Consider the following 14,678-nt stretch of genomic DNA (forward strand, 5'->3'; position numbering starts at 1 on the left):
TTAGTATGTAGAAATGCAGTTGATTTTTTTTGCAATTGATATTTTATATTGACTTTGTGTCCTACAACATAATAACTTTTGAGTTACAAAATGAATTTTGAGTTACAAAACTCACTTAATATTTCTCGTAGCTATTGTAGATTCCCTAGGCTTTTCTCCATTAACAATCATGTTGTATATGAATAAAAGCAACTTCTTTTCCAATCCGTATGCCTTTTTTTTTTTTTTCTTCATTTCAGTAGTTAGAACTTCCAGTTCTAATGTTCAATAGAAGGATGAGAGCAAATATACTGGCCTTGTTCTTGCTTGATATTGGGGGAGATCATTCACTCTTTCACAGTAAATATGATTTTGGCTGTAGGTATTTCATAGATGCTCTTTACTGGGTTGAGGAAATTTTCTTCTTAGTTTGCTAAGAGTTCTTATGAATGGTGTTGACTTTTTGTCAAAGCTTTTTATGTATCTATTGAGATGATCATATATTTCATTTCTAGTCTTTTAAAATTCTCTTGATTGTTTTTTTAATGTAAACCACCTTGAAAAAAAAATAAACCACCTTGAATTTTTGGTATAAACCCCTCTTTGGTCATAATGCATTATCCTTTTTATATATTACTGCATTTGATTGACTACCTAACATTTAAAGATTTTTTTATCTATGTTCCTGAGTGATATTGGTATGTAAATTTCTTTTATATAATGTCTGGTTTTGGTATCCGGATAATGCTTTAAAATATAAGTTGGACCTTTTTCTGCCTCTTCGTTTTTTTTCTGAGAGTTTGTTTAGAATTGGTTTTATTTTTTCCTTAAATGCTTTGGGAGAATTCACCAGTGAAGCCCTTTCGATCTGGAGGGTTTGTTTGTTTTTTGAAAAGATTTTAAATTACAAGTTGCATATCATTGATTGATATAGGACTATTCAGATTAATCACTCTATTTCTTCTTGAGTAAGCTTTGGTATTTTGTGACCTTTATAGAATTTGCCCATTTCATTAAGCCCTCTTAGTTTGTAATGCTAACCCCTCCTTTATTTCTGATTTTGTTAATATGTGTTTTCTCTTTCCCTTTCCTGGTCAGAATTACTAGAAGTATATTCATTTTAATGATATTTCTAAAGAACCAGCTTGGCTACATTGAAATTTTCTGTTCTTCTGTTTCTACTTTATTAATTTCTGTTCTTAAATTTATTGTGTTCTACTTTTTTTGGGTTTAATTTGCTTGTATTTTTCCAGATTCTTTTTTTTTTAATTTTTGAAAAAAAGATTTAATTTATTCATTTGAGAGAGAGAGCGCAAGAGAGAGAACACGAGCAAGAGGGGAGGGGAGAGGCAGAGGGAGAGGGAGAAGCAGGCTCCCCACTGAGCAGGGAGTCTGATGTGGGCCGATTCCAGGACCTGGAGATCATGACCTGAGTGGAAGGCAGATGTGGAAGGCAGATGCTCAACCATCTGAGCCACCTAGGTGCCCCTTCCCAGATTCTTAAGATAGAAGCTGAAAGCAGGAGTCAGCAAATAACAATCTGGGGACCAAATGTAGCTAGCCACTTTTTTTGAATGGCATATGAACTGAGAATGGTTTTTGCATTCTTTTAATGGTTAAAAAAGTCAAAAGAAGAATACTGTTTTGTGACATGTGGACCTTAAGTGAAACTCAGTTATCAGTGTCCGTAAATAAAGGTTTATTGGAACACAGCCACACTCATTTGTTTACATATTATTTATGGCTACTTTTGTGAGTTTGAGTAGTTAGGACAGAGATTTTGTGACATTCTCAATGTTTTGCACTGCTGCTTGGTGCACTATAATCACTTTTGTAAGTAACTTGCATATCACTATACTGTGACATTTTACTTTATCATCAGCACATACCTACCCATCATGTTGAAACAAGAAAAGATGAGAAAAATCGACTTGACATATTATACTTCTAAAGTACCTTAGATAATGGATTATCAAATTAGATGACAGAGCACTGATTATTATGCAGTGATACCATAGCTGTGCTAAAGAAATACAGTATACACTGATATTACCAGACTAATCACTCATCACAGTATTCCCAACTCACAGGAAAATAATCATCAGAAGAATTAGAACATTTAAAAAGGAATATCTTATCATAGCAGAATTTCTTCACAAAATTATTAACAATGAAAATCAGACTGCACCGAGGTTAAGTTTCTGTCTCATTTGTTAGCCAAGTAAGGAAGTTGTTTACTGATGGTGCCTTAACTAAATCGTGTTTGATTGTAGTAGCCAAAGAAATGTGTCTGGAGAAAATAAACTTGTTTAAAGCTATTAGACTTTTGGCGAGAACAGTTGCTGGAAGAGTTGAGAACATTAATAATCAATTAAAAAACAAAGCAAATGATTTTGGGTGGTTTTCCTTGGCTTTTGTGGGTTGACAGAGGTTACCAGTACAGTTCAATTGTTGTTATTCAAGAAGTCAATTCTAAGTTTGAAGTTTTTGAAGAATTAGTTTGAAAAACTGTTCATGGAATAACTACAAACAAAAATATTTACAAAAAGTTCAGAAAACACTAATTGTGTATGACCGGAGGTGGAATCTGCTAAGATGTATTACAAGTGATGGTGACAAAAATACATGTAGAGCAGAAAAAAGCTTAGATGAACAAATTTACAAAACTGAAATTGTAAAGTGGTTAAAAATCTATAGTTTTTTATTTATCAGCAGGTATTTTGCAGAGAATATTTGAATATACCACGCAATATAGAACTAGTAGCGTCTCAAGACTCAAGAATGTTGCTCTTGTGTATTTAGTCTTTGTCAGCTCCATGAATTTTTGTCAGAAATAGATGCTGAATATCCTAACTTGCCCTACCACACTGCAGTTCAGCGGCTTAGTAGTGGTAAAGTTATAATTTAGTTTTTTGAGCTTAGGGCTGAATTGAGGTTTTTCTGAACGAGAGGAACTGCTCTCAACCACTGTTATTGAACACTGAATGGCTTTGGAAATCGGTTTTTGCTGCAGACTTGATAATGTTTCTTAATGTACTCAACCTAAAATTACAAGCAAAACAGTGGTTATATGCAAAACTAAAAGTTATTTCGATGCCAACTAGTGTTGTTTAAATCACAAGTAATATTAAGCTGTTTTATGTAGCTTTCCATGCCTTTAGAAGTGAAGGTAAAGAATCGTGATGTCACTCGATTTGCAGTAAATACAGTTTTTGAGCTCCATTTCAGCATCCTTCTGAGACTTTGATGCAAATGCAAAGGAAATTACCATATTACAAAATCCATTTAACTTGCACCTTAACCTTTAATTGGAAGTGATTAATCTGCAACGTAGGGACATGCTGAAAGACAAATATTAAGAGAAGAATAAAGTCTGTAGATATCTTCCAAACAATGAACATGCTGAATTGAAATCATATGTATGTGACGGCACCTTTCTGGGTAAAAAGACATTTTCAAACATGAAATACATAAGATCTTATTAAAAAGCAGCATTACCATATGAATGCAATTAATTTTTTAAAAAAGATTTTATTTATGAGATAGAGCGAGAGCACACGAATGGGGCGATGGTCAGAGGGAGAGGGAGAAGCAGACTTCCCACTTGAGCAGGGAGCCCTGGGATCATGACCTGAGCCAAAGGCAGATGCTTAATTGACTGAGCCACCCAGGCACCCCTGCAATTGATTTTGATGATAGGGAACACAAATTTTGAATCTCAACTAAGTGAAATATTCTCCCCCCACCGCCCCAAAGAGCTTCATTCTTACCAGGAGATGGGTTTTACAAAAAGTTGTACTCAACAGTTACTACTATAATGTTTTGAATTTTATCAATAAAAATTAGGGAAATTTTTGTCTCATTATTTAAGTATTTATATAATATCCTCAATTTTGCCTGTTGGCCCTTAAAGCCTAAAATATTTACTGTCTGACCCTTCCTAGAAACAGTTTGCTGGGGTGCCTGCGTGGCTCAGTCACTTAAGCATCTGCCTTCGGATCAGGATGATCCCGGGGTGCTGGGATCAAGTCCTGCATCAGGCTCCCCAAGCCTGCTTCTCCCTCTCCCTCTGCCTGCTGCTCCCCCAGCTTGTGCTCTCTCTCTGTCTGTCAAATAAAATCTTAAAAAAAAAAAAAAAAGAGTTTGCTGATTCCTGCTTTACATCAAGACATTTTTATCCTGCATATTAGGAGAATTAATATGCAGGATAAAAATGTGTATCTGCACATATTAGGAGAATTAATGCTTTTGTGTCACAGTGACTTTAAAAGAAAATAATATATGAAACAGCTTTGTTTCTCCTGGATTTATTAATTACAGCTCATTTACTGTAATAAGAATTTATTGCTTGGTGTTACTGTTCTGATTTGAACAAGAGGTTTTCCATGGTTTCCATGTGGGTGAATCTACTGAACACTGAAGTTTCTAACTGTGCAAAAGTAGCGTACTCTTTGCTGTGGTGTGATTCTCAAAAAAAATAGATGCTGCCTTCAAGGAACTTATGCTGGGCGAGGGGACAGATAATATGTCAAAACACATAAAGGAAACAGCTTTATTTTCAAGAATGTACTGGAGTTCTTGAAATGCCTAGAACTAGATGTGCTTAATTTTGAGGAAGAGTTTTTGAACCCCTTAAGAATAGAGAAGAGGTAGAGAGAAAGGACCAAGCAACACCAAAATTTGATTCCCTCAGAAAGGCATGGAGAAATATTTTTTTAATTTAAATTCAATTCAGTTAATTAACATAGTATATAGTTTCAGAGGTAGAGTTCAGTAATTCATCAGTTGTATATAACACCCAGTGCTCATTACATCATGTGCCTCTTATGGTTTGTCTTCCTTTCTGATTTCATCTTGTTTTATTTTTCCCTCTCTTCCTCTATGCTCTGTTTTGTTTCTTAAATTCCACATATGAGTGAACTCATATAAGAGTCAATAAGACAATTGATTGACTTACATTGCTTAGCATAATACCCTCTAATTCCATCCACATCATTGCAAATGGCAAGATTTCAATTTTTTTTGATGGCTGAGTAATATTCCATTGTGTATATATACCACATCATCTTTATCCATTCATCTGTCGATGGACTCTGGGCCCCTTCCATAGTTTGGCTATTGTGGACATTGCTGCTATAAACATTGGGGTGCAGGTGCCCCTTTGGATCACTACATTTGTATCTTTGGGGTATATATCTAGTAGTGCAATTGCTGGGTCATAGGGTAGCTCTATTTTCAACTTTTTGAGGAACCTCCATACTGTTTTTCAGAGTGGCTGCACCAGCTAGCATTCCCACGAATAGTGTGAGAGGGTTCCCCTGTCTTTGCATCCTTGCTAACATTTGTTGTTTCCTGACTTGTTAATTTTAGCCATTCTGACTGGTGTGAGGTGGTATCTCATTGTGGTTTTGATTTGTATTTCCCTGATGCTGGGTGATGTTGAGCATTTTTTCATGAGTCTGTTGGCCATTTGTATGTCTTCTTTGGAGAAGTGTGTGTTCATGTCTTCTGCCCATTTCTTGACTGGATTAGGCATGGAGAAATATTTTGATTTTCTCTACTGAGTGGATTCATTAGTTTATTCTGGGAAATAGAGTAGGGCAATTTGGACTCTTCCTGGATGTTATTCTACTGTATCTCTGAACTTCCACTCTTTGTAGTCTTGGATGGAAAATATCTTTGCATAGAAGCCTTGGATGATTCTTGGATGAGTTTGGGAAGCCAGGAAGAAAAACCAGAATTACTGGGTTGGACAGCTTTGGTGGAAACCAGAGGTTCAGAAGATAACTCTTCCTAGCATCTGTAGAAGGGAAAAGATCAATGATAGTTATTTGCACAGACAGAAAACTATAGAATGACAAAATAATAGAAGATTACAAGTTGAGGGGCAAAAAGGGCTCAGGTAGTTTAATTCACGGGGTTTTGCTTAGATTTAAGTTGTATGGGACAATTAAATATGTATAAATGATGCACGGACAACTATAGGCTGTTTCTTTAAAGTGTATTCCTTAAGTACGACTTCTGGTGTTGGGGGCCAGAATGTTTTAAAACTAATTTCTGCAGTTTTTTCAGTGGAAAAATATGTGATATTCATATACTTATTTCTACATTGTCAAGAATAAATTGAATACAATCAAGTTCATCTTTATTGTTATTACAGCTTATGGTAATTATAAATGAGCAAGGAAAACTAGTGTCCAATTTATGTACCTTTAATATAAGCCATAGTTCAGACCTGTGTAATTTCTCTCTGTGTTATCTCTTTAGGTGTTCTTTTATGATGTCCTTTGTACTTCCAAAATTAGAAACTTTGTTCAGTATTATAAGATGCATTCAGATAACCTCAAAGAAAAAGAGAACCATTTTGACTTTGAAAGCAGTTTTAAGCAGATATTTTAGAGAAAAGAAAAAATGTTCTAAAGTTGGTGCCGAAAACTTAATAAGAAGACATTATGTATTCTGTGTAGGTCTCTGAAGGAAGATGAATTTGGCTGAGATTTGTGACAATGCAAAGAAAGGAAGAGAATATGCACTTCTTGGAAACTATGACTCATCAATGGTATATTACCAGGGGGTGATACAGCAGATTCAGAGACATTGCCAGTCAGTCAGAGACCCGGCTGTCAAAGGCAAATGGCAACAGGTAAGACAGATTCAAGTATTCAGTGAGTGAGGGCAGTAGTTTATTATATGTGAGAGACTAGAGTTAGAAAATTAGTTGGAGGTTTTGTAAATAGTTCTTATTTGTCCAAATACTGAAATATATTTAAAATGTACTCTGAATAATTTTGTCTTGCCCAGTTAATATTTTATGTATTTTTCATAGCTTTCATGAGACATATTTTGAAGATATTTAATTCCAATTGAATCTACTTTGAATTTTTTAAATTTTCATGATCAGTCACCTAGTTGTGTGTGATCACAAATTTTTGATATAAGGTATTTCTACTTGCCCTTTCCCCTTTCATTTTTACATGTAGTTTTGACCATTTCATAAAACTTTTCCTTTAAGAAAGTTTCCTCTTCTTTTGAAAGATTCCCTACAAATACAAAGGAGTCAATAATCTAATAAAACTAATATATTTGCTGTGTCTCTTGACTGTACAACTTGATTATATAATAGTACAGTTAATAAAAACTTGAATTAGAATTTCCCCACTTACTCTTAAAACTTAAAATCCTTTTAAGATTAAAAGTACAAAGTCAAGCATTTCTTTGAAGTTTCCATTTAATGTACTAATGCCTTTCAAGTGTTTCTTTTAATTTTTCCACGTCAGAAATTGATGTTTCACTAAGTTTTCAGGGTAGATTTGGCTTATTTTCCAACTTAAGCATTACCAAATTATGTTGAGTGAGAACAATATACTTGCTTTAACCCAAGTTGAAGTTTTAGTTGTGTTTTTTCTATCCTGCATACTAGCCATAGGCAAGAGTGGTTTATTAGCTTGGAAATATTTTTGACAATTGTGTTAAATAGTGACCATTTCTATTCAGATATTTCTACTATGATTATTTCCATTAGGTTCTGTAATTTCATTTCTCCAAGTATATAATTGCATATATTAGCAGTTAAATTTTACCTAGATTTTTCTTTTCTCTGCTTTATAGTAAAGCATGCTTTCTGGTAAAAACAAATTAGAATTGTTAAAATGAATTTATAAATGTAATTTTCAATCTATTATCTGTTTGCCTTTGAAAATTAGTTTGGTCTCAAAGTTTGAAAACACAAGGATTTCCACATAGTAGGTATTCAGTGAAGTTTCTTAAATATGGGAAAAATCTTGCCTTTGAACTCATAATGAACTTTATCCAACACTTGAAAGAATTTAAACAAGTCCAGAAGAATTCAGATTTTAGATGAAGGAGAATTTAAATAAAAATTGGAAATGGGTAATGCTTAGTATTCTAGCACTTCAGATTTTCAGATGCTCATGACAGGCATTTCATACTTAGTGATACTAGGAGTAGGAAATGCTGATGAAAATGTTGGCTGATAATTTTCTGAAAGCTATTTACAAATATATTAAAAGGATTTAGCATAACATTTTAGATTTCTGGGAATGGTTAACTTGTTCCTGACTTAGTTCCTTGTTTCAAATTATATTAATGGTCATCCCATTCATTAGTAGAAATAAGAGTTTCATTTGGAAAAATATATAACTACTTCCCTTACAACAAAGTATGTAATGTATTTTTTCAATCCAGTTCCTGCCCTCCTATCTATATTACTTTTAATAGTTCTTTGTTTTTTTAATATGTTTTAATGATTCATTTTGCATACTTGGAGTGACATTGAGAAAATGTGCGTTCTTTTTTTTTTTTTTCTTTTAAAGACTTAACTTATTCTAGAGAGAGAGAGAGCACAAGTGGGAGGGGCAGAGGGAGAGAGAATCTCAAGCCGACTCCCCACTGAACACAGAGCCTGACATGGGGCTCAGGCTCATGACCCTGAGATCAGGACCTGAGTGGAACCAGGAGTGGGACACTCAACCAATGGCACCACCCAGGTGCCCCGAGAAAACTTGCGTTCTATAGCAATTTATTACTTGCCATTCATATAAACTTTAAACAGTTTCCAGCATAAAGGTTATTTTCTTTTAAGGTTCGGCAGGAATTATTGGAAGAATATGAACAAGTTAAAAGTATTGTCAGCACTTTGGAAAGTTTTAAAATTGACAAGCCCCCAGATTTCCCTGTGTCTTGTCAAGATGAACCATTTAGAGATCCTGCTGTTTGGCCGCCCCCTGTACCTGCAGAACACAGGTAAATGGGATTTTATATTCTCTTCAGGTACTTTTATAGTTAATTTTGATACTCAGAGTGAAGAGAATGAAGCTTTATTTAAATGAAGAATGAAAAAATATTTTGTGGGGTGTGCAAATTTAATACTTGTTTACAATTGTCACACCGATAGGTTTACAGAGTTCATTTTTGATACAGAATAGAAGTAAATCATTTGTCGTGTATCTTTTAGAATGTTTTACTACTATAAATCATAACAATAAAAATCTGCTAGTCCTAAAATTTATCAGTTATGTGAGGTCTTTTAGATTTTCTGTCAGCATCAAAACTTGGATGGCTTTTTTGCTTTAAAACTTTTTGCTTTAAAAGATTCTAACAACTTTAGATGAAATGGTGGACAAATTGGATTCATCTGGTCGGGCCTACAGCCAGTTTCCAGAGTCATAGTGTAGAATGAACCTTATTACTCCTTAAAAGTTAAAGGTTAGATTGCCTAGTGTGGCCTATCAGGCTCTAAGTTTCTCTCCCTGATGTGCAGCCTATGCATCATCTACATTAAACCTGTCTCTTGCTCTTCTTTCCTTTCTGTTTTTGCTCAGTCTGTTCTTTCTTCAGGGGATTCCCATGATCCCCATCTGAGCAACTCATATTCATTGTTCCAGTCTCAGCTCAACTGTATTTTTTCTCTCTGCAGCCTTTCTCAGTTTGCTCAAACACAACAGTTTGTTCATAGCAGTTACTATGTTGCATTTCTTTGTCTCTTCACAAAATTAGAAGCTTTGCTAGGGCAAGGGCCATGTTTTTATTTGCTCAAAACAAATAACAAACTTTTATTGCTAACACAGTGTTTGGCACATAGTAGGCATTCAACCAACATTGAATGAATAATTCCATTAATTTCACAGTGAGAAAACTGAGGCCTGAGAGACCCTGACCTGTAAGTTAGTCTAGGTCAGGATCCGAGTTTAGGGCTTTCTGGCTTTCAGTCTCCTTGATTGTGAAGTGGTATTGTGGCCAGAGTGTTGCATCATAGAAAATAAATTTCCCTTTGGTCAATAGCTATGATCATGTGTTTAACTTGTTGATCTCTTGAAGTTTTCTAAAAGCATTTAAAGAACTGTGAAAAGTGGTTAATTTATTCCTTCAGGGTTTTTTCCACTGAGTTACAGATAATTTTATGATTCCCATTATAAAAACACTAGATGATGATTCCTTTCTAAGGTCTACAACAGTACAGCCCTTGTCACAGATGTAACCACTTTCAGGTGTTTTACATTAAGGTTACCATTATCTTCTTGAAATGCAACGTTTCAGGAGTCATAGGGTTGTTACCATGGAAGTTCCAAAGTAAATACCGAGAAAAAGAAATAATGGCATTTTGATTTATCAGAACTTGAAAATTTTGTGTATATATGTGTGATAAAATACCTTAGTTTTTTTTCTGAAAGTCATTAATTCAGAAGTATATTTCTAGTTTACAGCTTAAAGCTGACAATAACTTTATTTAGATACAGTTGACATATAACATTATGTAAGTTAAGGTGTATATTTGTATTGATTGAATATATATATATATGTATTTATGGCAATTTGATTACCATGGTAGCATTAGCTAACACCTCCATCATGTCATGTAATTATCATTTTTTTTTTTTTCTGGTGGGAACAGTTAAGATCTAGTCTCCTAGCCTTTTGAAAGTTATAATATAGTCTTGTTATATATTATCTCTATGCTGTGTATTAGATTTCCAGGACTTACTTATCTACTAATTGCAACTTTGTACCCTTAAACATCTTCCCAATTCTCCTGAGCCCCTGGTACTTAATTTTCTCTGTTGTTACAATTTTGATTTTTTTAGATTCTACATATAAGAGAGATCCTATAGTATTTGTCATTCTCTGACTTACCTCACTTAGCATAATGCCCTCAAGGTCCATCCATGTTTTTGAAGATGGCAGCATTTCTTTCTTTTCCATGACTGAATAATATTCCATTACATACACATATATATGTATCTTCATTCATCTATTGATAGACACTGTATGTTATGTTTCACCTCTTTATTCATCTGTTGATAGACATTTACATTGTTTTCATATTTTGGCTATTGTGCATAATGTGCAGTGAGCATGGGAGTGCATGTATCTCTTCCATATCATGTTTTCATTTCCTTTGGATATAAACCCAGCAGTGGAATTGATGGATCATTTGATAGTTCTATTTTAATTTTTTTTTAAGATCATTTATTTATTTATTTGACAGAGAGGGGGAGTGGGAGAAGGAGAGGGAGAAGCAGGCTTCCTGCTGAGCAGGGAGCCTGATGCAGGGCTTGATCCCAGGACCCTGGAATCATGACCTGAGCCAAAGGCAGATGCTTAATGACTGAGCCACCCAGGCACCCCTATTTTTAATTTTTTGATGAACATCCATACTGTTTTCCATAGTGGCTGAACCAATTTACATTCCCACTAACAGTGAACAAGTGTTCTCTTTTTTCCACATTCTTGCCAACACTTTCCTCTTGTCTTCTTGATTATAGCCATTCCAACAGGTGTGAGATGATGTCTCATAGTGGTTTTGATTTGAGTTTTCTTGATAATTAGTAATGTTGTACCTGTGGGCCATTTCGGATGTCTCCTTTGGAAAAATATCTGTTTGGTTCCTCTGCCCATTTTTTAATTGGATTTTGTTGTTGTTGTTGTTGAGTTGTAGGGGTTCTTTATATATTTTAGATATTAACCCCCTTATCCGATACATGTTTTGCAAATATTTTTTCCCATTCAGAAGGTTGCCTTTTCATTTTTTGATTGTTTCTTTTGCTGTGCAGAAGCTTTTTATTTTGATGTAGACTCACTTGATTTTTGCTTTTGTTGCTTGTGCTTTTGATGTCATATCCATAATGTCATTGCCAAGACCAATGTCAAGGAGTTTCTTTCCATGTTTTTCTTCTAGGAGTTTTATGATATCAAGTCTTACGTTTAAGTCTTTTAAATTCAGTTCAAGTTCATTTTTGTGACTGGTGTAAGATAGGGGTCCAATTGTATTTTTCTGCTTATAGTTATCCAATTTTCTCAACACTGTTTGTTGAAGAGACTATTCTTTCCCTATCGAGTATTCTTGGCTCTCTTGTCAAATATTAGTTGACCATAAATACAAGGGTTTATTTCTGCATTCTCTGTTCTGTTCCATTGGTTTGCATGTGTGTATTTATGTTAGTACTATATTGTTTTAATTACTAAAGCTTTGTAGTATAGTTTGAAATCAGGAAGTGTGATGCCTCTGGCTTTGTTCTTATGATTGTTTTGGCTATTTGGGGTCTTCTGGGGTTCCATACAAATTTTAGAGTTTTTTTTTTCTTTTTTTTTTTCTATTTCTGTGAAGAATGCCATTGGAATTTTGATAGGGATTGTTGTGTTGAATGTGTAGATGGCTTTGGGTAGTATAGACATTTTATCAATATTAATCTTCCAATCCATGAACATGGGATATCTTTCCATTTGTTTGTGTATTCTTCAATTTCTCTCTTTAAAGTTTTGTAGTTTTCAATGTACAGATCTTTCACTTCTTTGGTTAATGGTATTCCTAAGTATTTTATTGTTTTTGGTGCTATTGTGAATGGGATTGTTGTCTTTCTTTTCAGATGTTTCCTTGTTAGTGTATAGAAACACAACTGACTTCTGTATGTTGATTTTATATCCTGCAACTTTACTGAATTTGTTTTAGTTTTAAGAGAATTTTGGTTGAGTCTCTAGGGCTTTTTCTATATCATCTGCAAATAATGACAACTTTTGCTTCTTAATTTCTGATTTGGATGCCTTTTATTTTTTTGTCTTGCCTAATTTTGCTAACTAGGACTTCCAGCACTATATTGAGTAGGAATGATGAGAGTGTGCAGCCTTGTCTTATTCCTGATACTAGAGCAGAAGCTTTCCATTTTCACTTTTAAGTATGATGTTAGTTGTGAGCTTAATTGTTTGTGGCCTTTATTATGTTGAGGTATGGTCCTTGTGGAGGTTTTTTTTTTCTTTTAATCACAAAAGTCTGTTGTATTTTGTCAAATCCTTTTTTTTTTTTTTGCATCTATTGAGATGTTCATATGATTTTTATTTTTTATTGTTAATGTGTTGATTTCTGTATGTTGAACCACCCTGATGTCCCAGGGATAAATCCCATTTGGTCTTGGTGTATAATCCTTTTAATGTATTGTTGAATTCATATTCAATGGGAATATTTTGCTGATACTTTATTAAGAACTTTTGTATTCCTGGGGCACCTGGGTGGCTCAGTGAGGCTCCCTGCTCAGCAGGGAGTCTGCTTCTCCGTCTCTCTCTCTTGCCTGTCATGCCCCTCCTCCCCCACTCATCTGCTCTCTCTCTCTCAAATAAACAAGTAAAATCTTAAAAAAAAAAAAAAAGAATTTTTGTATTCCTTAGGGATATCAGTCTATAGTTTTCTTATAGTATTCTTATTTGGCTTTGATATCAAGGTAATGCTGGCCTTGTAAAATGAGTTTAGAAGTGTCCTCTCTTTTTGATTTTTTTGAAAGAGTTGGGAAGGATTTGTGTTAACTCTTCTTTAAATGTTTGGTAGAATTTGCCAATGAAGTCATTTAGTCCTGGGAATAATTTACAATATAGGAAATAATTGCTAGAGTACCATGATGTATTTCAAAAAGCAGTGGCCACAGATACTAATTCTAATATTTGTGGCTCAAACTGAATAAAAAAGTGTGGCTGGCATTTGCCCATTGATGAACACTTACCTGAAAACTTCTCCTTATTAGAGAAACGTTATGCCATTATTTCCTTTTATTTGTCCTCCCTTAGCTGCTCATAGCACAGATCTTATTTATTTTTATGCTTGTGTTTTAATCCTGACTCTTAATGAAGGCGACAGATGAATGGACCAGAATGTATTTCTATGAACCTCCTTTCTCCATACTATATTAAAAGAAATTTTCCCTGTATGTAGACATTGTATATAGTATTTTTTTTTCCTATACTACATACAATGGATATAGTATCCACTGTATGGATCAGAATAAAAAGCAAATCCAAGACTGTATATTGTTTGGGGGGGGGGGATGAAGTTTCCCATTCCCACTGGTATCATCAGCAACCATGGAAAAACACCTAAAAACTTCACAAGGTTCTACTAATGAAGGAATTCTGTATAAAACCTTGAGTATTCATGGGCTGATAAAATAAGTAAGTACTAAGATTGTAAGTTTAGTGTTGAAAGTTTTGGGAGGTTAGAGTTGTAGGATATATTTTTTCTTTTACAATTTTGTTTCTTCTACAGGTCACATAAAACGTAATGAAATTTTCATCTAGAGATAGTGATTAGTGGACGTATTCCTTAGATATTCTTAGTTCAATGGGAAGACTCTTAAGTCCATGAGATCCAAGTTTGAATTCTATTCTTGCCACTTACTTGCTTCTGGACCTTGAGCGAGTTATTTAATCTCTCCAAATGTTAGTTTCATTATGTAAAATGGGAATCTCTACCTCATGGAATTAACTAAAAGAGTTTAATGTGTAAGACAGTAACTGACATGTAATGAATAATTAAAATGAATGGTCAGCTCTGGAATAAAGTACTACCATTTTTTTCAGACAAGTAATAAGAGAATAACAATTTAAAAATGATAACTTTCCTCCCTGCTCATTCTGCATATATCCTTTGTTTTCTGAAACATTTTGAATAACTCTGGCAGAGAAGATAATGGTTTTTTAAATGTCCAGGTCTTGTGAAGTTGGTGATCATTTTCGGGGAGGGATGACAACTAATTATTGGTCACTTACTATATGTTTTATAAGCATTATCTTATTTAAACCTCCAAGGATCCCATGAAATAGCTACTATTATTGTTTGCCCGTATTACTACTGCTAACTTATTATAATGAACTCCATTTGCAGCTGAGGAAATTGAAGCTTATAGAGTTTGTTATTTTAC

General features: G+C 34.2%; 1 protein-coding gene across 7 annotated transcripts in view; it reads left to right on the top strand.

Moving 5' to 3' along the window:
• Positions 1-14,678, top strand: part of KATNAL1 (katanin catalytic subunit A1 like 1) — a 77,580-nt gene that overhangs the window by 11,829 nt on the left and 51,073 nt on the right. For 6 of the 7 annotated variants that reach the window (XM_035003605.1, XM_035003607.1, XM_035003606.1 and 3 more), the window contains exons 2-3: positions 6,447-6,622; positions 8,582-8,742. In XM_035003605.1, coding sequence (XP_034859496.1) covers positions 6,461-6,622; positions 8,582-8,742 — 323 coding nt within the window. In that variant the 5' untranslated portion in view covers positions 6,447-6,460. Of the gene's footprint in view, positions 1-6,135; positions 6,623-8,581; positions 8,743-14,678 lie in introns of those variants that run through there. The other variant, XM_035003608.1, reaches the window with a different exon arrangement.

Source organism: Mirounga leonina, unplaced genomic scaffold, assembly GCF_011800145.1.
Source record: "Mirounga leonina isolate KUSES-001 unplaced genomic scaffold, KU_Mleo_1.0 Mir_127, whole genome shotgun sequence".
Taxonomy (NCBI): Eukaryota; Metazoa; Chordata; class Mammalia; order Carnivora; family Phocidae; genus Mirounga; species Mirounga leonina.